Below are 27,811 nucleotides of genomic sequence, written 5' to 3'. Positions count from 1 at the left end.
TTGTATCTGCAGTGATCAGGGTGAAGGTTAAGGATCACTCAAAAATAAATATAAAACTTTATTTAATATGAGAAACATCTTCATAATGTCTTTCCTTCATAAGGAAAATAAGCAAATAACTGATATTTTCTTTGCTCTTTCATTCTGGTGAGCATATTTATGCACAAGAGAAATGGTTTTTGATGAGAACAAATAGTTTATATATGTGACAAAGGTATTTTCATATACAGAAAACAATATTGAAATTTTGATGCAAAATATGGAATGAATTGTATTCCATCTCCATCAGTGATAGCTATAGATAAAAGCAAATATAATAGTATCTCACAATGTTAAGGAACCCAAATTTAACTAAAATAGCTCATCTGCACTTTTGGAAAATCCTTACTACCTCAAAAATAACTTCAGCAAATACATCTTATGTATTTTTCTGCAGAAACAAAAGAGCTGTAGTAATCTTGCTAGCGTGGAATTCAATAGAATTCTGGTTTAGGTTCATTGCCATCACCAACTGGTAAGAGAGCTAACCATTCTGATCGGAATCCACATCTATTGCCACTACTTCAGTGATCAGGTAATGTGTATCAGATTGAGGACCCAGCTCTACCCCAGTTCAGCCTCCAGTGGGAGGGGTGGGTTATAAGATCTCTGGAACTTTGTCATTGTCATCCATGATGAAGAGAGGTACTGACACATTGGAGCTGTGCTTTAATCAGGAATTGAATTTCTTTCATTCTCTCATAACCAAAAGATAGCATGGCATAGTTCCAATCTCAGAATTAACAGAGAGTAGGTATGGAAAAGCACTGAACCACTGTGATGAACTGATGAAGCATGTTATTCTGAAATTGTCTCACTTATTTCCCTTCGCACAGGAAATATGAAGTCCCCTCTAGCCCTCCCCCGTTGTTTAAATAAGTAGTATAAACTGATTGCAGAAAGTAGACAGGATTGTCATTTTTGTCCAAAATCTCAGCTGCAATAACAGTCCCACTGAATTATTCTAGCCAGGAAGCTCTGCGGGGCCAAAAGACACCCTGTAGGGATGACAAAAAATAGAGGGGAAGAAGAGACTGCGCGAGAAGAGTGCAGTCTCCTCATTTGATCCAAAGAATGACCCTTTAACTGGTAAAAGAGAAGACGGACATTATGGCAGAACGGAAGCCATGACAGCTGAAACTTTCTAACTTTTGCCATGCAATTTCCCCTAAAAACACCCCCTTTGGAAAGTGGGACTCAATTGAAGTGAATAGCGGTGACTAAGACTTGGAGCTACTGTCAGATTTGGAAAAGAAAGAAAAGAAATTGCAGACAGAAGCAACCTTAAAGATAAAGGCTAATTTTTAGCAATTTAAATCATTTCAAAATATTGGATTATACTTTTATTGCCACCTGGATTTGGAGGACTTTGGAAAATTATTGGAAATATTTTTGGAGATATTTTATTCGCAGCAAAAGTGGAGAAAAAGAGTAACAGTGACACTTACTGGCTGGGGAAGACATCATAGAGCTGAAAAAAGTGGAAGAAGGAGTGAAAGTTGTTTAGTCTACAAATTAGCTGGAATACACTAAATAACATCTGCAAATTGTTTGCACTTGGTGTTTGGAGACAGACTGTGAAAGCATTCAAATCTTAGAACCTTGAGGATTACAAATATGATGGACAGTGTGAAAATGGGAAACAGCTTGGATTTGCTTTAAAACTAAGTGAAGGTAGTTATTGGACTATTAAAGGGAGTTATTTTGTGAACTGCTCTAATATTGGCTTTTTTGGTGTGATGAATAATTGGAACCTTGGATCTGGCTAGATTACTGAATAACTTTTTAATTCTTTAAAATAAGGCAAAATAGTACAACAGGAGGAAGTAAATGTATTAGTAAAAGAAATATTGTTGTTGCTCCAAGGTACGCAGGAAATGATATCTAGGAACCATAAGGAGATAAAGGAATTAATATAGGACAGAGTTGTGAGACCAGAAAATTATGAGCAAATGTTACTGAATAGTGAATATGAAATCCAGGAAGTAGAGGAGAAAATAGAAAGAACAGAGGAAAGGACAGGGGAAGAAAAATGACAAAGGATACAAAAAGAAAAAGAAGAGATAGTAAAAGCTGATGAAATAGAAATGGTAAATTACACTTTAAGAGATCAAAAAACAGAAGAGGATACATGGAAAGACACTCCTGAAGTGAGGAAAGGATCATTGAAAGGTCTACTGATGGCTCAACAGAGTGAAGAAGTGATAGAGACAGATGAAATACTTAGATTAAACATGAATGATATAAGAAGATATAAGACCCCAAGGGAGGAGTATGGGAGATGTGCCAAGAAGTCAATAAAAGATGAGATACGAAAACGGGCGAGAGATGAGGAATAGATGTAGAATCAGACTAATATAGGAGTTGTTCTATTAAAACTTAGTATAGAGGAAATGGGGAAAATATTACTCTTTAACTTGGGAACTATTTTAATAATGGTTAGAAAATAGAAGCAGATGTTAGAAATTTAGAATCAAGGAGGATATGTAAACAAAGATGAAGTAATAGTAATAAAATAATGAATATTGAATAATTAGGATAAGTAAACACTATGACTTGGTTATAAATGTGATGTTTACATGGTGTTTATGATGTCTGATGGTATAAATTGATTATAGAGAAAAATGAACAGAGTGTTTAATTAAACAATGGAAGATGCTTAATAAGGATAAGTGATGACCATGGCAAATACATTTTGAGAATAACAGTCATAATTATTGTATGTACAAGATTTATTATGGTATGTAAAACAGATTGTACCCAGACAGTACACTGCTATTGTGAATATGGAAAATTTATATATAACAAAGAAAATTGCATAATAATTAAAAAAGAAATGGAAATAACCTTTCTCCCATAATTATTTTATGCATTATATCACTAATATTTTGTTAAAGATGTTATCAACATTTTATACAATAGAATATTTTTTCCCAAGTATTATTGAGCTTGAGGAACTTCACTCACATGACATTACATAAATTATTCTTACATAAAGAGTAAGGTTCTACATTTGTGCAAGAAAAATGAAATGCACAGGTACAGTATAGGTGGTACCTTGCTCAATAGTAGTAACTGTGAGAGAGATCTTGGAGTCCTAGTGGACAACCATTTAAATATGAGCCAGCAGTGTGCAGCAGCTGCCAAAAAAGCCAACACAGTTCTAGGCTATATAAACAGAGGGATAGAATCAAGATCACGTGAAGTGTTAATACCACTTTATAATGCCTTGGTAAGGCCACACTTGGAATACTGCATTCAGTTTTGGTCGCCACGATGTAGAAAAGATGTGGAGGCTCTATAAAGAGTGCAGAAAAGAGCAACAAAGATGATTGGGGGACTGGAGACTAAAACATATGAAGAACCGTTGCAGGAACTGAGTATGTCTAGTTTAATGAAAAGAAGGACTAGGGGAGACATGATAGCAGTGTTCCAATATCTCAGGGGTTGCCACAAAGAAGAGGGAGTCAAACTATTTTCCAAGGCACCTGAGGGTAGAACAAGAAGCAATGGGTGGAAACTAATCAAGGAGAGAAGCAACTTAGAACTGAGGAGAAATTCCCTGACAGTTAGAAAAATTAATCAGTGGAACAGCTTGAATAGCCATTTGTCTGAAATGGTATAGGGTTTCCTGCCTAGGCAGGGGGTTGGACTAGAAGACCTCCAAGGTCCCTTCCAACTCTGCTATTGTATTGTATTGTATTGTAAATAAAAGAAAAATGGTGAATAACAACAACAACAACAACATCCAGAAAAGTGAAGAACCAATGATTAAGGAAGTAAATAAAGGAGGCCTTTTGAAGACAACTAAGTTAAAAGCTGAATATAAGAAAGAAGTAACTGAGAAGAAAGAAAATTGGAAAAGCAAAGCTATGCATGGCCAATACTTGAAAAGTATTGAAGGCAAAGCTGACCAAAAACTAACTTGGAACTGGTTAAGATCAGGAGTACTGAAAAAAGAAACAGAAGGTTTTATTTTGGCAGCTCAAGAACAAGCCTTAGCCACAAACTGCATGAAGGCAAAAATTCAACATGTTACCACCAACAGCAAATGTCACCTCTGTAATGAGAAAGATGAGACAGTCGACCACTCCATCAGTGGATGCATCAAAATTTCACAAACTGACTACCTACAACACCATGACCATGTTGCTAAGATTATTCACTGGAAATTGCGCCAAAAGTTTGGATTTGAGTACAGCAAAAACCACTGGGACCATCAGGTTGAGAAGGTTTTAGAGAATGAGAAAGTCAAGATCTTGTGGGACTTCAGAATCCAGACTGACAGGCACTTGGCCTACAACACACCTGACATAACAATAATTGAAAAGAAAAACGTTTGGTTCATTGACATTGCAATACCTGGTGATGCACGAATTGAAGATAAACAGCAAGAAAAAAATCACAAAATACCGGGATTTGCAAATTGAGGTTGAGAGACTGTGGAAAAAGAAATAATATGTTGTCCCAATTGTAATTGGAGCCCTTGGATCAATACCTAAAGAGCTCCCTCACTATTTGAAAATTTTAAATTTACCTGACTTGAACATTCTGACTCTACAAAAAAACCACCCTACTTGGAACAACTTATATCCTCCGACGTTACCTTAACAGTTCCTAGGCCCTTGGTTAGGACTCGAGCTGTTGAGCTACCAACCAGCCCCAAAGGCTGTGAATCTCACCAAACATTAACCAAATAATAATAATAATAATAATAATAATAATAATAATAATAACAACAACAACAACAACAACAACAACAACTCTGCCGTTGCCGGTCCCAAGCCCGGATGAGATAGGAGGAGGGTTGGGGTCAGGTTGGCAACCTGGCCCCATAAAAACTCGCCAACCCATGCAATATGGTGAAAGAAACGACTAAAAATTCTATACCGCATCGGTTGTCGCGCGGGTTGTTGAGGTCCCTGGGCATCCATCGACAAGTGGGCTACAAGTGGACCAGCCAATAAAATGACAAAAATATAGTGCAGATGAAAATTGTGCCATAATGGTCTGTTATTACAACTCAGAGCCAAAAAAAAAGAGGCTACTTAAAGCGAATGTATGATTTATGGAAACAACAATATCCAGATTTAAATGTTAGTGAACAACGACTAGCAGATCAAAGGTGATTTATTATACGGAATAAAGTGTTTAGCGAAGTTGAACTTGAAGAAATTCAGGCAAATTGCCAAAAAAAAAAAAAAAAACATCACAAGAGGAATTAACTGATACTCAAGACACAACTAAAGAAATCGTAGTAGAACTCCCAGATCAAGTTGTCGGAGAGGAAATAACAACACTACCACCAGAACCAGTTACCATTGAACCAACTGATGAACCAACTCAAAAACAAAAAGAACTGAAGGACAAGATCATGGAGCATTTTCTGGCTAGTGAGGAAAGGCAACATTTACCATCATTAAAAACTGTCCCTAAGAAAATTTTGGGTCCTATCATGAAAATGGTTAATGCAGTGCTTTCAACAATTGAATCAAGATCCATTCTGGCCACAGCTGAATTCTGGAAAGGATTGTGGGAAAATGCAAAGGACTACAATAAGGAAGCAAAGTGGATACATGACTTTGAGAAAAACATTGGTAACAAACAAATGCAAGTATTAGAAATAACAACTGAGATGGTCAAAATTGAGTAAAAAAAGTAAAGAATTGGACATCACCTGGAAATGACCAATTACATGGTTTCTGGCTCAAATATCTGACCAGTTTACATACAATATTGGCCAGGCAACTGAATGAAATTTTACAAAATGGTCAAATTGATGAATGGTTGACAACTGGAAAAACATACTTGATTCAGAAAGATGCAACTAAAGGAACAATACCTGAAAACTACAGACCAATAACATGCTTGCCAACAACCTTCAAATTACTCACAGGCATTATTGCAGATAATATTATGGATTATTTGGAAACAAACAACATCTTGCCAGTAGAGCAAAAAGGCAATAAAAGAAGGAGCAGGGGCACAAAATATCAGCTCCTGATTGATAAAATGATATTAGAAAATTGTAAGAAAAGAAAAATGAACTTGAATATGGTCTGGATTGATTATAAAAAGGCAATTAACTCATTGCCACATAGTTGGATCATAAAATGCTTAGAAACAACTGGCATTAGCAAAAATATTACATCCTTCACTGAAAAGGCGATGAAACAATGGAGAACTGAGTTGGCAGTAGGGAATGAGAACTACGGAATGGTTAATATCAAGCGAGGAATTTTCCAGGGTGATTCACTTTCACCTCTTCTCTTTATCATCACGATGATCCCGCTATCGGTAATCTTTAAAAAAATGAAATTAGGCTACCAAACAGCCAAAGAAGCTAAAAAAATTGTGCATTTATTATATATGGATGATTTGAAACTCTATGGTAAGTCAGAATTAGAAATCCAATTACTGACAAACACAGTCCGAGTATTCAGCACCGATATTTCAATGCAGTTTGGCATGGAAAAATGGTCCACTGTATCCATAAAAAGGGACAAAATCACTGCGTGTGAGGGAATTGAAATGCCCAATGGCCAACTAATTAAATGCAATGAAAATGAAGCCTACAAATACTTAGGCATTCTGCAGTTGGATAACATCAAACATGGAGAAGTAAAAACTATTGTCAGGAGAAAGTACACCAACAGTTAGGAAAATTTTGAAATCTAAATTAAATGGTGGAAATACAATCAAGGCCATAAATACCTGGGCAATACCAGTTATAAGATACACAGCTGGTATAGTTAACTGGACACAAGCTGATTTGGACATTTTGGACTGAAAAACCAGGAAACTAATGGCAATGCACTACAGTTTACATCCATGTGGTGACACTAATAAACTATACCTGCCCCGAAAATCAGGTGGCAGAGGATTATTACAAGTGAAGCAAATAGTTGAAGAAGAAAAACATGCACTGGCTGATTATTTCAAAGAAAGACAAGAACATCTATTAATCGAAGTAAAGAACAAAAATCTACTGAAGGCCCAACAGACGAAACAAGAATACAGAAAAGATGTGATAAAATGAAGAATGGAGAGTTGGCAGAACAAAGCATTGCATGGTCAATTTCTGGAAAAAATAAAAGATAAAGTGGACAGTGAAAAAACTTGGTTATGGTTAACAACAGGTACATTAAAGAAAGAAACAGAGTCACTAATCCTGGCTGCGCAAGAACAAGCTATCCGAACAAATGCCATTAAGGCCAAAATCGAAAAATTCTCTGATGATGCCAAATGCAGACTCTGCAAAGAAGTTGATGAAATTGTTGACCACATACTCAGCTGCTGTAAAAAAATCGCGCAGACTGATTATAAATTGCGGCACAATTCAGTAGCACAAATGATCCACTGGAATTTGTGCAAAAATTATAATATTAAAACAACAACAAACTGGTGGGAACATAAACCTGAAAAAGTCACCGAAAATCAGATGGTCAAGATCCTATGGGATTTTAGTATACAAACGGACAAAATACTGGCGCATAGCACACCAGACATCACACTGGTTGAGAAAAATAAGGTTACAATCATAGACATCGCAATACCAGGTGATAGCAGGGTTGCCGAGAAGGAACATGAAAAAATTGCAAAATACCAGAACCTAAAAATTGAAATTCAACGATTATGGCACAAACCAGCAGTGGTAATTCCAGTGGTAATCGGCACACTGGGTGCTATTCCAAAAGCACTGGAATTACATTTAAAACAGTTAAAACTTGACAAAATCACCATCAGTCAAATGCAAAAAGCTGCACTGCTTGGATCCGCACGTATATTATGAAAATATGTTACGACATCCTAGGTCCCTGGGTGGGGCCGACTAGTAATCAATGCCAAATCTGGCGAAACAACTGGCCACTGTGATACAATTGTATAATAATAATAATAATAATAATAATAATAATAATAATAATAATAATAATAATAATAATAATAATAATAATAATAATAATAATAATAATAATAATAATAATAATTGCTAGCTTCCCTGACTGGAAGGTAGGAGCATGATCATTAATATCAGTGAATTCTACTTCAATTCTTTAATTTTTAATCAAATCTCTAGCTGTAATCTCACAATTAGAGGTACACTCCCTTCTTTGACCCCATTTCTCTTCCTTAACCTTGTAATACATAATGTCCATTCTAATAATGCAAAGCAAAAAGTGGAGTCTGGCTTGAAGAAACAAAGTGGATGATATAATCAGTTACCTTCTTCATTTCCAGTCCCATTTCCAGTTCCAGTTTCCTATCAAAGAGCTTTTCTCTGTTTCTTGAGGAATGGGGGAATGGATTGACTTAGTAGATGTTAATAAACAGAAATAGCAATAGCAATAACAATAGCACTTAGACTTATATACCACCTCATAGTGCTTTAGAGTTCTCTCTAGGCAGTTTACAGAGTCAGCATATTGCCCCCAACAATCTGGATCTTCATAAATAAATAAATAAATAAAAATAACTCCTCTTTTGTGGTTTTAGGAACATTTTGTTATTATTATTTCTATTTTGTTAAGAAATACCAAGGAGATTTGTGACTGAGGATTGATAGGGAGCTGCCAGAAAGTGAAAATATGTGTTGTTCAACTGATAGTGTCTTACAGCTGAAACATTTGGTCTGTTTTTAGTTTCTCCACATTTTGTCCTCTGAAGCTGCTAAATTTTGAGGATTAATTTTTCACTCCATTAGTCACAGCTAATAACTTCACACAATTGTTTTCCTATAAGTTCATTGAGCTTCATTCTAATCTTTATTCTATGTGTCAAGAATTTTGCAAAGAACTTCATGATTATGAAATAGAATAAGTCCCAAGAATGCATATGAAAATATTATAATTAAAAACCAGGTCCCATTGAAACTATATTTGCAAAACTAATGTCTTAAGTTTAGAATATATCTGCTGAAGAATCTACAATATTATAGTAAAAATAAAAAAACTTAATTTTGAATTTCAATTTATAGTATCTTGATTTAACAGTGATTGAATTCCCATGTTCAATCTCGATATATAGAATAGTTTTGTCTAAAGCATGAGATTGTTTAACCTTAGAAGCTTATTAGAATTAAGCTGTATAACATATAGATACTTATGAAGAAACCCATAACATTTTTGCCAACAATTTCATTTTCTTTAGGAGAAACATTATAATGGAGAAAGTGACAAGAAAATCCACAGTGTATGCTAGTACAAGTACAGAAAATTACATGTGCATATCCATGCCTAACCAAAAAACAGTGGCCAATTTGATACATAGTTTTGTTGTCTTTGGTATAGTAAATAGTGACTACCCATGAAGTTGGTATTAAAAATGGGTATCATTATACATTAGGATGACACTTTTGGTATATTTGAATTTATCTATCCCCCACTGGGGAAATAAAGGCACTATAACTTTTGAATCTTAAGAAGTAGTTCTTGCCAAGTCTTTCAGACTCTGTAACTGAAAAACCTCAAAGGGGCTTGGGGTAGCAAAAAAGATTTGTAAAAAAAACCCCCTGATTTTCTTGACTTATGGATATAAATTTAGGAATAATTACAATAATTTATATAGAAATGCTGAAAACAAATGAAAATATAGCATATTTGAATGCATACATTTAATTACTATCTAAATATGATAATTTATGGATAAATACATGGAGAAAAACAAGAACAGAGTCTGATGCTCAAGAATCAACAATCAACAGAACTTTCCAGGCTTCTGCTGCTTTCCCTTCTGTTGAGGGGAATTCTATATTACCTCTAAAACTGCTCTAAATATTCTCCACATTTAGAGGCACGGAAAAATATCTCCTACTTATCTCCTTACATCTCTTTTTTGAAGCTTTCCAATTCCAACACGATGGTTTCACATGTTAGAAAATGACTGGTTGGGAAGCAATAAAGAGAGAAAGTAATGTATTTTTTTAATTATTACATATCATTTATTAAATTTATATGCCACCCATATCACTATCTAAAGAGACTCTTTATCCCTGTATTGAAAACTTCTCTGATTTAAAACAAAACAAAACTTGAGAAAGTCCCTGGCCTCTGGGATTCTATTCCCAAGCCTAAAGTTCCTAAGTTTTTGAGACAGACATATTTTGCTGAAATATATAACATAAAATGAAAGAGAATATGGTGCTATGAATTTGATATCTTTCAATGATGCAATTGGACCTGTTGTGGTAGTTTTGCTCCCTAGCACCTAAAGGAGGATTGGTTTCTCTTTCACGGGTTTACAATCTCTGTAAAATCTTTCCACACTGTCCATTAATGGAAGGAACAAAGGAGCTATTTAAATAATCTGATGTTCAAAGTTTAAGAAACAGAGAGAAAGACTGCTGACAACATTGATATTACATTAACTAAATTGAATTTTGCAATGTAGTTGCTCTTTAGATTCAGGATTATCCAATCCTGATGTTTTGTCCCTTTTAGAGGTCTGCATGCTTTCATTGCACACAACTTATAATTGTAAACAACAATAACTTAACAGCATTGCCCCAACAGTTGTACCAGGGATCTTTAAATTATTAAATCTAGTAGTACAGATGCTAGATTTTATAGTGTTTGTGAAAGGCCAATCTGTAGGCAAATTGAAAGTTATTTAATTAACTGAGTAAATGAAAAACAAAACACCATAATACATTTTGCATCCCCAATTTACAAAATCAATAGCACCAAAAATCATGGAATATTAAATAAAACAAATGATTTTAAAACCTTTTTTACCTTAATGTCATGATCCATTTCTGAATTTAATTGATTTTCACTGTTGCCTACAAAAGGAACACTATTATCACCATTAAGGGTACTTTTAATAGCATGACAATTTGGTGTCAAGAACATACATTCATTCTTTCTGGATTCTGAGGAGAGGCAAAGCTGGTAGGAATAAGGCAGAGTCCCATCCTGAAAATTGGGTGGAAATATGACCCCAGCTGTGGATTGGGGAGTAGGACCAAAGCACTGTAGGAATCTGGGACTCCCTGCATGCCGCAGTTTCATTGCAATTGCCAGAATCACTGTGAAGAGAAATAGGAATGACATCACAGCTAAGGCCACCACCAAATAGAACTGCAAGTCCAACTGATCCTCTGAACTCTTCATCTGGTTTTTCATCTCTGGAAGGGCCTCTTGGAAGTTCTCAGCAAACACCAGGTTCAGAGTGACAGAGGCCGAGAGAGTCGGTTGTCCATTATCCTTCACCAGAAGGACCAGTCTCTGTTTCACAGCATCTCTTTCCAAAAAGGTTCTTGCTGTCCTGATCTCACCCGTATGGGAGCCAACAGTGAAGAGGGCCGGTTCTGTGGCTTGAATCAGCTGGTAGGAGAGCCAGGCGTTGTGTCCAGAATCAGCATCCACAGCCACCACCTTTGTTACCAGATAGTCTGCCTTGGCTGAACGAGGGACCATCTCAAAGAGGGCAGAGTTCTTGGAGTCTGGTGAAGGTGACAAGATCTGGGGACTGTTGTCATTCTGATCCAGGATAAACACCTTGACTGTGACGTTGCTGCTGAGAGGAGGACTCCCGCCATCTTGGGCCTTCACCTGCAGCTGGAATTCCCTGAACTGCTCATAGTCAAAGGATCGCTGGGCGTAGATGATGCCGGTCTCAGAGTGAATGGAGATATAGGAGGAGATGGGAAGTTCTTCAATGTTGCTGGTGAGGATTGAATATGCGATGTGTGAGTTTTGATCCACATCCGGATCAAAGGCTTGAATCTGGAAGATGGAGGCACCAGAAGGATTGTTCTCTGGCACATAGATGCTGTAGGAAGCTTTTTCAAAAGCAGGAGCATTGTCATTGATATCAGAGATCTGCAGCAAGATGGTTTTATTTGCGCTCAGTGGAGGGCTTCCTTTGTCAGTTGCTGTGATTGTAATATTATATTTAGAAATTCTTTCTCTATCTAGAGGTCTGTCTGTCATGAGCTTGTAGTAATTATTAGAAAAAGAGAGGATCTTGAAAGGAATATCATTTTCTAAATGACATGTAACTTTTCCATTATCATTAGCATCTTTGTCATTTGCACTTATTAAAGCAATTAATGTTTCAGGTGGAGTATCTTCAGAGAGTGAACTAAATAAGGAGACAAGGTTTATCTCTGGTGCATTATCATTCTCATCACATATTATTATTTCAATAATGCTGTTTGCTTCTAAGCCACCGCCATCTTTTGCTACTACTGTTATTGTATATTCTGCAGTTTCCTCAAAGTCCAAGGGGGCCATAAGCATGATTTTTCCATTGCCTGGATTCAAATGAAATATGGGATGGTTATTTCCAGGCATATTGCCAAAATGATATTTGATTTGGGCATTGGTCCCATCATCTTTATCAGAAGCAATAACCTGGAGCACAGGAGACCCTACTGGAAGATTCTCCTCCAATCTGACCTTATAGATTTCTTGAGTGAAAATGGGTGGATTGTCATTGGCATCAGTAACATTAATCCATATATTGGCAGTACCGGTTTTTCTTGGTTCACCCCCATCCATGGCTGTAAGGATCAAATGTACATATGGTTCACTTTCACGATCCAATGGATTATTAATCACTAGTTCTGTATATTTATTTCCATCTTTTCTCTCTCCAGTCTCCAAATTACAACAAAGATTGGAGCTAAGCTCATAGTTTTGGAGGGCATTCTTTCCAATGTCAGGATCTTCAGCTTTTGCAAGGAGAAATTGAGTTCCAGGTAAAGTCGTTTCACTTATTTCTAAGTTGAAGTTGTTGTCCAAGAAATATGGTGCATTATCATTAATGTCCTCAACTGACACAGTTATATGAAAAACATTCAAAGGATCTTCAACCACAACTTCAAAACTAAGAAGACAGAGTGGAGCCTTCCCACATATTACTTCTCGATCTATCTTTTCATTTACATAGAGGTTTCCATTCTCTGCATTGATGCTGAAGTAGTGTATTTTACCAATAAACACTAGATGTAAATTATGTTTTTCCACTTCCCTTATGTTCAGTCCCAAATCCTTTGCAAGATTCCCCACAACAAAGCCTTTCGCCATCTCTTCTGGTACTGAATAACCAATGTGTTTTGAGACAGCCCAGTGGGAGAAACAGAATAGTGAGATAAACAGTACTTGCCTTGTGAATGCTTTGCCATTCTTTCTGTTCTTTGTGTCCATCTGTCTTCTTCAATAATAGGCTATAACCCCTTCCTCTTCTTCTTTTAAACTTACTGTCATTAGGTGAAAGGGTATTGAGAACAGATGAAACAAGGAAAATTGCCCTTTTTCTTGTACCACCCGAACCCGTTTTCCTACAGTCTTCAAGTCAGCTCTGACTCTATATTTCTCAATTTTCCTAGACAGCATTGATAGAACTGCATATTGAGCATGAACTCTTTTTAGCAGCCTGTGCTGGCCAACAGCGGCACTTTGAGGTTTAAACAGAGCATTGCAAGAACATTCATCTTCACCAATTTAAAGCTAAGGATTTAAAACATGTGTTGTGGTATGACTGAATGCTTCTATATCCACAGCATGTGTTGCTCTGTAATTTTCTTTCCTGCTTCACTCAGCTCTGCTTTTTAAAAAATATACATGTGCACAATTGATTTTGCAACCTTAAATGGAAATTGTATTTGTAAGATACTTCCTCAGTAACAATTTGCTACTTATTTAGTGATGTTGCATCTGTTAACATAGTACTGTGGTCAGCATGATTTCTGATTGATGGATTTTAAAATAAAGATTCTAAATTCAGTAAATGAAGGGATATAATGTATCCCATTTTCCATAATAGTATATACAGTACATGTCTTCAAAAAACCTCGCAAGCAGACCATGAATAAAATAATGGATATTATGAATAGTTATGAATTTTGTGTTGACAATACTTTTTGTATCCCCTTGACACTACTGACAGTGATTTTCACTGAGCATTAATTAATCAATTAAAACAAAAAATATTTTGCTTTCCCTTTACCAAATCATGCCAGAGTCTTTATCATATTCAGATTGTCATCTTTTTTAGATAACTATTTCCAAATCTTTCTCTTCCAAATTGCTCCAGACTCTTGTTTTAATACCATTTTCTACACAATTCCCAGCTCTATCTTTTCTCATATGGATATATCAGAATTGTAGAGTATTCCAAATGAAGTGACTCTATAGACTGTAGCAGCATTCTGATACTAGCAGTTTTATTTTCAGTCCCTTTTCTGACAAGCACTTTGAAATTCATGGTTCACTTCAATTTGTTTGAGAGTTGGTGATAGATCACCCTGCCTCAATAAAATTCCAATATTGCTACACTTAATATTATTTATAGTAAGAACTTTCAAATATTTTCCTGCTGTGTTTCCTATTTCAGAAATAGGCAGACCATGAGTTCTAGTCTCACCTTAGGCACTAAGCCAGCTGGGTGGCTCTAGAACAGTCACTTTTTCCTAGCTGTACAAAGGAGACAATGGCAATTCACTTCTGAAAAATCCTGCCAAGAAAACTGCAGGGACTTGTTTAAGCAGCCTCCAAGAATTTGACCAAATTGGGAGAAATGGATGGAAGAAAAAAAAATCACACACAGGACATTCTTTTACTTAATGGCTGTTAAATTTACTTAATACCTTTTGAAGAACTTTAGGCAATGCTTCTAAAAGTCCAGGTTACCAAGTTATATTTATTTTACCAAAGCATATTACTTTTGAAAATAAAGATGTTAACACATCGCTAAGAAAATTATTTGTGTCATTTAAAAAAGACACACAAAGTGGAGAGCAAAGAAATTTACTAAAAGGTAACAGGAAGCTAGAAAAGAGCTATATTATTGCTGAAGTTAACTTGAGGGTAAATCTGGAGGTGAAATGTAAAAGTATGGCTGTACAGATCTTGTCAGAAATCTATGAACTTACAGTGAAACTGCAGAGGAGGGGAATGTTCCTTATTCAGGAATATCCAGTGACATAATGTGGGAATTTATGTCATCTGGGAAATGACATAATAAGAATGCTGACAAATAGATACAAATGAGATCATTACACAACTCATGCAAATCATAAAAGAAACTGGGTCTGTTGTATGCAAATATGTCCAAGAAGAAACACATCAATATATATTGTAATGTGCTATGAAGTGTACTATGCTCTGAAGGATGAATTTGACTCACAATTCCACAGAGTATTAGGGAAATGAAAGTTGGCCTTTACTTTACATTGGCATTGGCACATTTTTTACTATCCCATTCTCTTACTCATATTAAATCCTGTTGCAGTTTTGTAACACTAAGAAAGCATACAGTACATTAAGCCAGGGGTATCAAAGTCAAGGCCTGTGGGCCGCATCCGGCCCATGGGGTGCTTAGATCTGGCCCGTGGGGCTACCCTGGAAAGAGTGAAGAATCGACCCGCAGTGCCTCTGCCAACGAAAACATGCTCCTGAACTCAGTTTTTCGGCTGTGACAGCCTCCTGCAACCCTCTGCTAGTGAAAAGGGTTGCAGGAGGCCGTCACAGCTGAAAAATGGAGCTCAGGAGCCCATTTTTGCTGGCAGAGCGCTCAGGCCACCACAGGCTCTGACACAAATGATGTTAAGCTGGCCATACCCACCCTGGCCCCCCGAGATCAAACACAACCCTCAATGAAATCAAGTTTGGCATCCCTGCATTAAGCAAATTTACCTTTATCTGCGTTATGCTTTGTACCAAACCTGATATACTATTTGAGCAGAATAATGAGTTAATTAGACAAATAAACAGGCAAAAAGCTGTATATATTTATGATTGTTGAACAATATTGTATCAATTTTTAAAAGATCAAGGATTCAGCATTGCATTAGAATGGAATATGTAAATTGCTCTTTTACTCACATTTGATCAAAGAGTAAAAGAAATCTAAAATTCAATAAATATTCAAAGAAAATAAGATTTTGCAGATATTCACTATATATTATTCAAACCCTCATTTATCCATTCTCCTACGCATGATCCAATTAAATATTTATTATTAGCTAATAAAGCAACAATTATCTCTTGAAAATATGCTGCCCCAAAGCAATCAAACCTCTTGTCTTATTCTTAGGTATACATTATGAAGAACATCACTTCCGATGTAATATGAACAGATGTTTATTTTTTAATAAACATTATAACATAGACAATAAATAAGTGAAAGTGTGCCATAGGAATCAATATGAAATGCACTGTATATTAAATGAGATTCATTATTGCACAATCTATGGAGATAGATAAATATATCTAAAACATATAGATTTATGCAACTAAAAGAGTTGGAAAAATGCAATTAACTGCAAATTAAACATTTAGAGATAGCATTGTGCTATGACAAAGAGTAAGAAGTTTATATTTCTATTTTATCTCACCTCGCAAGGTAATTTTTTTCCTCCAACTTCTGCAAAAGATACACCAAATATTTCATCACAAAGAACATTCTCAGCAATATGAATTTTTGGTGTCAGCCCAGCAAAATCATTCTTTCTGGATTCAGACGAAAGGCAAAGTTGGTAGGAATAAGGCAACATCCCTTCTTCAAAATTTGAAGGAAATATTGTCTTGGTATGTGGGACTGGACCAAAACATTTTAGGAATCTAGGATTCCCTGACTGCCGGAGTTTTATCGTAAGAGCCAGAATCACCGTGAAGAGGAATAAGAACGAAATCATAGCTAAGGCCAATGCTAAATAAAATTGTAGGTCAGATTGATACTCTGAATTATTCAACTGGTTTTTCATTTTTGGAAGGGTTTCCTCGAAGTTGTCAGCAAACACCAGGTTCAGGGCTGAGAGAGGCTACCCATTGTCCTTCACTACAATTACAAGTTTCTGTTTAACCACATCCCTGTCCATAAAAGTTCTTGCTATCCTGATCTCACCCGTATGGGAGCCAATAGTGAAGAGGGCCGGTTCTGTGGCTTGAATCAGCTGGCAGGAGAGCCAAGGGTTGTGTCCAGAATCAGCATTCACAGCCACCACTTTTGTTACCAAAAGTGGTAACACTTTTATTGCCTCAGCTGAACGAGGGACCATCTCAAAGAGGGCAGAGTCCATGGAGTCTGGTGAAGGGGACAGGATCTGGGGATTGTTGTCATTACGATCCAGGATAAACACCCTGACTATGACCTTGCTGCTGAGAGGAGGACTCCCGCCATCTTGGGCCTTCACCTGCAGCTGGAATTCCCTGAACTGCTCATAGTCAAAGGATCGCTGGGCGTAGATGATGCCGGTCTCAGAGTGAATGGAGATATAGGAGGAGATGGGAAGTTCTTCAGTGTTGCTGGTGAGGATTGAATATGTGATCTGTGAGTTCTAGTGCATATCTAAATCATAGGCTTTGATCCTGAATATGGAGGTACCAGAAGGATTGTTCTCTGGCACACAGATGCTGTAGGAAGTTTTTTCAAAAGCAGGGGCATTGTAATTGATATCAGAGATCTGCAGCAAGATGGTTTTGTGTGTGCTCAATGGAGGGGTTCCTTTGTCAGTGCTATGATTGTAATATTATACTGAGATGCTTTTTCTCTACCCAGGAGTCTGTTTGTCTAGTGTGCGTAGTATTTATTGGGTGATGGAAGTATCTTGAATGGCAAATCATCTTGTAAATGACAAGTTATCTTTCCTTTATTACCAGCATCTTTATATTTAAGATTTATAAGAGCGATTAGAGTTTCAGACTTGGAATTTTGAGGAAGTGGGGTAAATAAGGAAACCACTGTTATCTCTGGGTAATTGTCATTCTTATCTACAATATGTATTTGCACTTTACAATGTGTTACTAATCCTCCAACATCTTTTGCTGCCATTGTTATAATATATTCTTTGGTTTCTTCAAAATCTAATGTTTTAATGAGAGTAATTATCCCTCTGATTGGATCCATACTAAATTTTTCTTATGCATTTGTTGGTATGTTGCTGAAATGATATCTGATTTGAGCATTTATGCCTTCATCATCATCAGAAACAGAAGTATGGAGCACAGTGGTTCCAATAGGATTTTCTGTCAGACTGACTCTATACACCTCTTGAGTAAAAATAGGGGGATTGTCATTGGCATCAGTAATGTTTATTAATATTTGCACTGTAGAATTTTTTTTAGGTTCATATCCATCTATTGCCATACAAACCAAATATATAGATTCTTGACTTTCACAATCTAAAGGTTTCTGCAGAACTAAATCTGCAAATTTATTTCCATCTTGACTCTCTTCTACTTCCAAAATGAAATATGGATTGGAACTGAGCTTGTTATTCTGTAAAGAATGTATTTCAATATCAGCATCTTCAGCTCTTCCAAGAAGAAATTTGGTGCCTGGCAAAGTAACTTCACTTGTTTCCAAATTGATATTGCCATTAAGGAAGTGTGGGGCATTATTATTAATATCTTGGATTTTTATGCTTACATGGAAAATATTCAGAGGGTTTTCAATCACCATTTCAAAATTAACCAAGCAAAGTAGACTTTTATCGTATATTTTTTCCCGGTCTAGCCTTTCATTTACATAGAAAATTCCATTTTCTGTATTGATTCCAAAATGTTTCATATCATCCACTGAGGCTGCATGCACATTGCGTTTTGCCAGTTCTTTGTTATTCAAACCCAGATCCTTAGTAAGATTCCCCACAATAGAACCTTTTATCATTTCCTCAGGTATTATATAATGAATCTGCTCTGAAGCAACCCAGTAAGGGAATGATAATTGCAAGAGAAGTAATACTTGCCTTCTATGTGCTCCTCCATTCTTTTTTTTTCTTTCTTTCCATCTTGACCTCTTCCCACTATCCTGTGTGCTTCCTTTCACATCAGATCAAATTTTCATCAGGAGGGAAGAAAATTCCATAAAGAAAAAAATCTCATTTTTTTTGAAGAAATCTCATGCAGTTTCTGTTTGGCAGCTTCAATATTTTCTCTTTTCTCTCCATCTTTTTTGTTTCCCCAATTTACACAGTACTGGTGAAATAATCTTAGACTCAAAAGTCAATTTCCACCAGTGTGTGATGTGAGGCTCAGAAAGAGAACTGCAAAGAATGCTTCTTTTCTGCTTCCGAGCAGATACAGTGTGAACATCATTATACTGTAGACTGCTACTTAAGCATTATATTTATTGCGGACTTGAGTGGATATTTAAAACACTGTGATTATAATTTTGGAGTCAGTGCTTCTTTCCTTTTACCCCAGTCAATACTTTTTAAGGTAATTTCTTGCATTGTTTTTATAGTCTTGGGGAAAACATGGTTATCTAAGTTATATTTCAAAGAGCTTTATGGATGTGATGTCCAGTTTGGTGTAGTGGGTAAGACGCCAGGCTAGAAACCATGAGACCATGAGTTCTAGTCCCACCTCAGGCATAAAGCCAATTGTGTAATCTTGGGCCAGTTATTCTCTTTCAGCCTTAGGAAAGATGCAATTCCAAGACACTTCAAAAAAAATTCTTGCCAAGAAAACTGCAGGGATTTTTCCAGGAGCTTAACTCAAAGACACACTCATCCTCACACATTCAATTCCTTATACAGGGCCCTGAGTGAGGTGAATTATGAAGATATTTGCATATGTTTTTTTCTATCAGGTACCTTTGAAGCTCTTTGACTTCACTTATCTACTTGGAGAAAATTAGAGCTTTTTTTTTTTACTTTGTCTTTCATATCTTGGAAAGTTCAACAATTGCTGAGAACAAATTGCAGGGGAATACTGGTCACAAAGTACAGACTTGTGAAGCCACGTCAATAACATGTAGAGGGAGATATAGGTGTCCTAGTGGACCATTACCTAAGTAAGAACCAGCAGTGTGCTGCAGCTGCCAAAAAGCCAATGCAGTTTTAGGATGTGTCAACAAAGAGATAGTATCTAAACCACTATAAATATAACCTCCTGGCCACTTTATTCTATTTTCAAACTAGAGTTTTCTGGTTCTGTTGCCTTAGGTATTGCCTGTTGTGCTTCATTTTTTTCAAGACCAACCCTGCACTGAGGTCACAGAAGCAGATCCCTGCATTTTTTCCTAAATAACATCTGTTACATGATTTTATTACATCAAATTTATTGTTTATTGCTTTTGCCTTGCATGCAGAACTTCCTTGGATTGAAACTTAGCTTTTTCAAAGTACATTCATTGTTATAACTGAGTATAATTGACAAAAAATAAAATGGTATAGTGTTGAATGTGCTATAACTGAGTATAAATAACCGAGAAAAGATAAAATGATATAGTGGTGAATTTACTGGGAGGGCGGGTCACTTCTATATAAGACCTGGCCCCAGGAAAAAAAACAATCGGTCATTGCTTTTCTGAAGAGAAATGTGGGCAGAAACAGCCAGTAGAGCACTGCCCAATGGGAGGACTTTGCAAACATTTCAGGCATAACAGGATTGTCTGAAGCTGATTTAAAGTCAACCCAGCCCAGTGACGTGCAGTGAGGTTTATGGCTGGTGAGGCTGGTGACGTCATCAGGAAGGCGGGGAATGGGACCACGTGTTCAGGAGGCTGAGGCAGCCTCCTGCACACATGGTCCCATTCCCCGCCTTCCTGAGTCAACATGAAGGGACCACGCAGCGCGAGCCGGCGGAGCGCGCTCTGCGGTCCCCTTCATGTTGACTCAGGAAGGCAGGGAATCGGACCACGTGTGCCTTTTCCCTTTTTTTTTCTTTTCATGATGAGAGCGGTGAGGCTCTGCCTCCCATCTCCCCTGACCGCACGTCCCTGAGTTTGCAAGGATTTTTGACATACTATAAAGGCTCAGTTCTTAAGCTTGCCTAACCACTGTACAAATATGCTCTGGCAACAGCTGGTTCCAATTGTGTCCCAGCCCACAAGTAAATCAAACTTGTACATAGCTGTTCCAGTGTTAAGATAGGAGTAGAATATTGAAGGATGTTAAAGTAATGCTTCTCTTATTCCTATCCTATCCAAGAGGAAAGTCAAAGCCTATGGAAACTTTTGGTTTCCCATTGCCTTGGAGGAAAATCAAGTGATTGGTCAGTTCTGTATATTATTTGTCTAGCATAATGTGTAAAATAGACAATACAAAAGTAATCCAGAAATTTTGTAACTATAATGCTAGATTTTAGTAGTCTTAAATGTGTTTATCATGAACTTAATATGTACAATAAATTAAAAATTACAAGCAGGTCTGAAATTTATGTAAAATAACAGATTGAAATCTATACAGTTAAAAGTATCAATTAAGAAGTCTATAATTCTAAGATCTACCAGCTGCTTTAAAATTTACTAAATTGTTGAATTAGCTTAAAATAATCAAACTAACTTAAACTCTTGAGATACTGGGATGATAACTAATCCAGTTAAAAGATGCGTTAGTAAACATAGCTTACAATAATAATATTGCAATAATAATATTATGTACTGAGATTAAATTATAAATATAGAATGTTTCCAGCTCGATTAAGACTTATTATATATTAATTCTAATCATATTTTATGTGTTGTTGCAAAGTATTTGTTTACATTAGTAGTAATATTCCATTACTTAAAACTAATAACTTGCTATAGAAGAGATTTTTATGGCCTGGTATCCTTAGGAGTAATAGCATCAATGAATGAGCTATGGATATCTCTATAGTATGTGCAATGAGGAAGTATGTATGCCATAGTTTCTATTTGGCCATCACCATGTGGATACAAATAATCAAGCTATTACAATGACTCAATAGAAGCAAGATGTGACTTGTAATGGAAACAGCAAATTTCAAACTAACTTTCTACAGATTCAAAGCAATGGTGGGATACGATCGGTAACGGTGCCTGCTGGGAGCACCAGGTACCGTTCCGGTACGGTGCTCCGGAGGGCCCATCTGCCCTCCTTACCTGTATTTGAGCTGATCGGGGCTTTCGTGCACGCGCATGGAGGGTAGGCACTTGCACTCCGCTCCGCTGAGCAGCTGGAGTGTCGCAAAGTGTTGTGGGCGGTAAGTATGCATGCGCATGCTGCACGTGTGCTATGCGTGTGTTGTGCGCGTGCATGTGGTGGACGCCTGGCCCAGCTGCAACGGGATCCGGAACCCACCACTGATTCAAAGATACAGGAGAGGACTCTGGCTTAGCAATGAGAAAAGACCCTCTGGTTCACAACATGAGCAATTAATAGGCAAGTACTGAACAACACATCCTTGATTGTTTCATTCAAAGTTGTATTGATATGAACAGGGAGGCTGCAAGCATAGATTTCTAATGTCTAAATGGAATATATCAAAACATTAGAAATCTATACTCGCAGCCTCCCTGTTTATATCAATACAACCTTGAATGAAACAATCAAGGATGTGCTATTCAGTACTTGCCTATTAATTGCTCATGATGTGAACCAGATATAGTGATGCAACGTGCTTGTGTTCTGTTTTCACATATCTAAATTTGTCTTTTGAGAAAGAATTCTCAGAATTGGGGGTTGGGATTTTTTTCCATTTTAACTGGGACACTGATTCATGTCCATGATAAAGTGATATAAAATATATTAAATAAAAATATTCCAAAAAAATTACATTTCTAGCAATTGCAGCAAATACAAGACACAAATAAAGCCACGAGTTGAAAAAGAGAATAATTACAATTTTATTATGTTTTAGCAAGCAATATCAATGATCAAATTCCATTCATTATGGTTGCTATTTGTAGTTTGCATTGGATTTCTTTGGCAGTAGAAGTAATTTGTTACTTCACAGGAATTAAATAGTGAATTGATGGAGCATGTTACTGGCATTCTTCTGTTTTTCCTTTTTAACATTAAATTGTAAGTGACTTTCACAACTTCATCAGAAAATATATTATGTTAGTTTAATAAATCCACAAATTACTCAATAATCAATCAAGGTCCCAAACCCTGAGTTGTCTGTAATATCAAAAAACCCAGTCTTAAAACTATTCACTCAGTCCCAGAATTATTTCTCAAGATGCACAATATTTATAATTCTTTATAACCAGTCAATTTATTCCTTCCAAGTTTTCAAAAAAGCCTTTTTCTTTTTTCTTTTAGGTTTCTTCCCTCCCCCTGCCTCTTTGCACAGTTATCAGACAACATTTATAATCCTAGATGATCCAACAGGTTTTCCTTTGTCTTCATCAACCACATAGTCAGCTCTTCAATTCCAATGATAATTCCAAGTATTTGTGAACCACTCTACTTAGCAATCTTCAAAGGTCTCAAAGATTTTTCCTCCTTAGTCATGAAACAAATAAGTATCAGACAGTATACAAAAGAAAGAAACAGTCTTCCAGATTTTTTAAAAATCTCCGCTCTGTAGTATGTTTCCCAGCCTTGTGAAAATATCATGTATTTTCTTTATTTCACCAGTAGATGGCACCATCGCCTAGATTTTCAATGTTACTCCCAGTCTGACAGCTGAAGGCCTTCCAATTTCCTTCAAATAATTTCTTTCAGTTTCTTCCAATAATGAGCCCAATGTTTCCAGCATTTTAAAATGCCCTTTCAAGATATTGCCAATAAAATATTCAAATCCAGTCTTTCTGTATTTTAAGAATTATATGCTCTTTTAGGTTTCACTTTTTTCGGATCTGTAATCTTTCTCTAAGTATTTGTTCGCTGCTTTTTTAACATTTTGGAGAGTCTATCTTTTCAAATTTCTTTTCTATGGGGTTTAGTCTCTAGTAGAGAAGTTGAAAATCATTTCATCCAGCTCCAGTCCACTGTTCACACATTGTTCCAGCACACTTCTTTCTTCCATTGTTGCAGCTTCATGGCAGTGATAATGGCAGCCTCTCCTCTTCATTGTTGGATAGGAAGATAAGCCTTGGATCAAGCAGGAGAGCTGCCACTCTCAGCAATCTATGAGGCACTTCTCCTTTCTTCATCACCCCTCCAAGGTGACTTTAGCCCTTTAAGGGCCCTCCCAACGAGGAGGATTCAGCCTAGGTTCACGGAGCCCCGCTCCCTACAACTGTCAAACAGCGACGCCAAATGGGAAGTTTATGCTTCAACAGGGGGAAACAAGCATATTTCAACAAGAAATGTCATTGATGTTTCAAAGTATTTATAAAACTGTAACAAAAAAACACAGGGAGATAAAGGTTTGGTGCATGATATAGTTATGAGACTAGAATATGTTCAGCAAATGACAATGAAAAGTGAACAGAAAACTCTAAAAATAGAGGAGAAAATAGAAAAAACAGAGGAAATGATGGAGCAGAAAAAACAATAATTGAATCCAAAAGACAAGGAGAAAGAAGAGATAATTAAAATGGATGAAATAGGCCAAGCTGATTATACATTAAGAACCTTAAAAATAGAATTGGATAAGCAGAAAGACATTCCTGAAGTGAGGATAGAAATACAAAAAGGTATAGTGAAGATTTGGTAGTGAGAGGCAGAGGTAGAGCAGAGCAACTACTTAAATCAAATATGAATGATACATAGAGATATAAAATACTAAAGGAGGAGTATGGAAAACATGCTAAAAATCAATAAGAATTGAAATACAAAAGCGAACAAGAGATGATGGATAAAAACAGAATATCCACTAATATAAGATTTGTGCTATCAGGACTTAGAATAGATTCAGCAATTAGGAAGAGAGATAATATTATTAGGTATATTCTTATATGTTTTAAAATTAGTATGTAGAGGAAAGGATTAGAAGTTGAAAGATGATTGTACTATATACTCTTTGACAGTATTAAGGTTACTATGGCTATTAGTATTGTGTAATAACATATTGAAAAATTAAATGATGAGGGATTATATACATGGTGGAGCAAATATAATGTTAACAACTTTAATTGTAATATTTATGATGTTATTATAATGATGTGAGTATGACTAATGTAATTAATACAAAGCCCTAAAAGAGGAGTTTGGAAAATATGCACACACAAAAAATTAGTAAGAATTGAAATACTAAAATGGACAAAAGATGAAGGATGGAAATAGAACACCTACGAATATAAGATTTGTGTTAATGATATAGAATAGAGGTGAAATTAGTAAGGGGGGAAATATTATATATATTTCTATATAATGTGTTAAAATCACTAAATTTGAAACTTCTATGAAAAAACCCTCAAAACTAGCAAATAATATATTTTCAATTGGAAGGAGACCATGTTTGCGCCAAAGTCTAATTCTGAAATAACACTGATTAATGAAAGATATGCTAGAAACTATTGCAACTGTAGAGGTTTCCTGAGTACAATAAACCAATGAACAAACAATAGGTAAAGTAGAAAGTATATACAAAATTATAGAATCCAACGTTTATTCACAATCTTTTAAAGAATAGGTAGATTACAAAGTCAGTACTAATAAAAGGAACTCACCAAATTAGTTTTATCCATCTCAGAATTTGGGATATTGCCTCCATTGCTTGCCAAAAGCACATCATAGTTTTGGTTGCATGAAATATATTCTGCAGGTTGAACTTTGGGTGCTGGAAAAGTAATTTCATGTATCTTGGACTCGGATGATAAACAGAGCTGATAGGAATAAGGAATAGTCCCTTCCTCATAATTGGGTGGGAATATAATGGCATTGCTTGAATGGGGAATAGGAGCAAAGCATGGAAGAAATTTCAGATTCCCCGACTGTCGGAGTTTCATCATAATAACTAGAGTTACAGTCAAGAGGAACAGAAAGGAGATCAAAGTTAAGGCCAGCACTAGATAGAATTGGAGCTCAGACTGTTGCTCTGAATCCATGGTTTGGTTATTTATTTCTGGCAGTGCCTCTTGGAAGTTTTCAGCAAAAATCAGATTGAGACTGACTGTAGCAGAGAGCGGGGGCTGCCCATTATCCTTCACTAAGACCACTAGCTTCTGTTTCAGAGCATCCCTTTCCAGAAATGTCCGCAGTGTCCTGATCTCACCCGTGTGGGCACCAATTGTGAAGAGTCCTGGCTCAGTAGCTTGCAGTAAATGATAAGAGAGCCAGGCATTGTGCCCAGAGTCGGCATCAACAGCCACCACCTTTGTAACCAGGTACCCCATGTCTGCCGAGCGAGGCACCATCTCAAAGGAGGCTGAGCCCTCTGCTCCTGGAGAGGGATACAGAATTTGAGGGCTTTGGTCATTTTGGTCCTGGATGAACAATTTCAATGTGGTATTGCTGCTGAGAGGTGGGGAGCCTCCATCTTCAGCCTTCACCTGTACTTCAAACTCCCTGAGTTGCTCATAGTCAAAAGACCTTTGAGAATAGAGGGTGCCACTTTCTGAGTTAATGGAGAGGTAAGATGGGAGAGGTAGTGCCTCTATTTTGCTAGTGAGGATGGAGTAGGTGATCCTAGCGTTGCCACCAAGATCGGGGTCCACAGCTTTGATGCTGAAGATTGAGGAGCTAGCAGGATTGTTCTCTGCCACATATACAGTGTATAAGGATTTCTCAAAGGTAGGGGCATTATCATTGATATCCAAAATCTCCAGTGAAATGGTTTTCTGTGTAGAAAGAGGGGGCATACCTTTGTCTGTGGCTGTGATTGTAAGATTGTACACTGGGGTGCTTTCTCTGTCTAGGGGACCATCTGTTAACAGCTTATAGTAGTTATTAGCTGCTGGTACTATTTTGAATGGGGAAGCATTCTGTAAATGGCAATTAATCTTCCCATTATTCCCTGAATCTCTATCATTTATATTGATGAGGGCTACCAATGTTTCTAATGCAGAATTTTCAGGTATTTCCCTGGATAAGGAGGCAAGAATCAATTCTGGGGCATTGTCATTTATGTCTAAGAGCTTTATTTCAACATTACAGTGTGCTACTAACCCACCTCCATCCCTTGCTTCCACTGCTATGGCATATTTCTCTGTTTCCTCAAAATCTAGCTCTTCGTGAATTGAAATAAATCCCTGCTTGGAATCCAAGTCAAATTTCCGATGAGCATTATCAGCAATATTTCTATAGAAATAGTTGATTTGGCCATTGGAACCTTCGTCTTTGTCTGTGGCTTCCACCTGTATTACAGTAGATCCTTTTGGTGCATTCTCTTTGAGGCTGACCATATAAAGTTCTTGACTGAAGATGGGTGCATTATCATTGGCATCAATGACTCTGATCCATATTTTGGCTGTTCCATGCTTTGTTGGATTACCACCATCAACAGAAGTAAGTGTTAAATTAATACAGCTTTCATTTTCACGATCTAACTGTTTCTTTAGCACTAATTTTGGATATTGTTTTCTATTTTCCACCAGTCTAAATTCAAGTATGAAATTCCCATTAATACTTAGATGATAATCCTGGAGGGAATTTGTTCCAATATCAGGATCTTCTGCTTGTTCGAGAAGAAACGTGGCTCCTGGTAAAGAGGATTCACTTATCTCTAGCTTAATATCACCATTTAAGAAATGTGGTGCATTGTCATTAATATCCTGGATCTCTACTGTTATGTAAAATATGTCCATGGGGTTTGCACTCACCACTTCAAAACTGATGGGGCAGAGTGCAGTTTCCCCACAGATTTCCTCTCTGTCAATCCTGTCTTTTACATACAGATTCCCATTTTCAGCATTAATGGAGAAGTATTGCTTTTTGCCTAAAGAAAGGATATGCAGGTTGCGTTTTCCCACTTCTGCAATACTCAGTTTCAGATCCTTGGCAAGATTCCCCACAACGGAACCCTTTCCCATTTCCTCTGGAATTGAATAGCGAAGGTGCTCTGAGACAGTCTGGCAGACGAAAGACAATAAGAAGAGGAGACGTACTTGCCTTTTTACAGATCTGTTCTTAGCTTGGCTCCTGCCATCCATCTCACCTGCGGTGAAAAGTGCTTTGTGCAATCCAGTAAGCTGAGGAGTTTAAATTTCCATTAGAAAGAAAGCATCAAGAGGTTCCTGGGATTCTCCT

The 27,811-nt window shown here is 36.7% G+C and overlaps 2 protein-coding genes and 1 pseudogene across 14 annotated transcripts in view; all 3 read right to left on the bottom strand.

The window, feature by feature from the left end:
• The window catches only part of LOC309390750 (protocadherin gamma-A4-like), a 227,671-nt gene that overhangs the window by 134,383 nt on the left and 65,477 nt on the right, over positions 1-27,811 (bottom strand). For 2 of the 12 annotated variants that reach the window (XM_081950442.1, XM_081950431.1), the window contains exon 1: positions 25,294-27,663. The exons of 9 other annotated variants lie outside the window; for them this stretch is intronic. In XM_081950442.1, the coding sequence (XP_081806568.1) occupies positions 25,294-27,594 (2,301 nt within the window). In that variant the 5' untranslated portion in view covers positions 27,595-27,663. Of the gene's footprint in view, positions 1-10,769; positions 13,126-25,293; positions 27,664-27,811 lie in introns of those variants that run through there. One more of the 12 variants, XM_081950426.1, reaches the window with a different exon arrangement.
• Positions 16,370-17,889, bottom strand: LOC309391639 (protocadherin gamma-B5-like; annotated as a pseudogene). The gene has a single exon. The product of its transcript is annotated as a protocadherin gamma-B5-like (transcript).
• Positions 17,803-19,216, bottom strand: LOC309391638 (protocadherin gamma-B1-like; the record flags this gene model as incomplete). The annotated part of the gene is made up of 2 exons (XM_081952306.1): positions 17,803-18,803; positions 19,183-19,216. 2 exons carry the CDS (start codon positions 19,214-19,216, stop codon positions 17,902-17,904), a joined length of 936 nt encoding a protein of 311 aa, XP_081808432.1. The 3' UTR covers positions 17,803-17,901.

The sequence above is a fragment of the Natrix helvetica genome (assembly GCF_964273705.1).
Source record: "Natrix helvetica genome assembly, chromosome: 4".
NCBI lineage: Eukaryota > Metazoa > Chordata > Lepidosauria > Squamata > Natricidae > Natrix > Natrix helvetica.
Note: the sequence above shows the minus strand (reverse complement) of the source record. Positions and strands in the feature narration are given on the sequence as shown.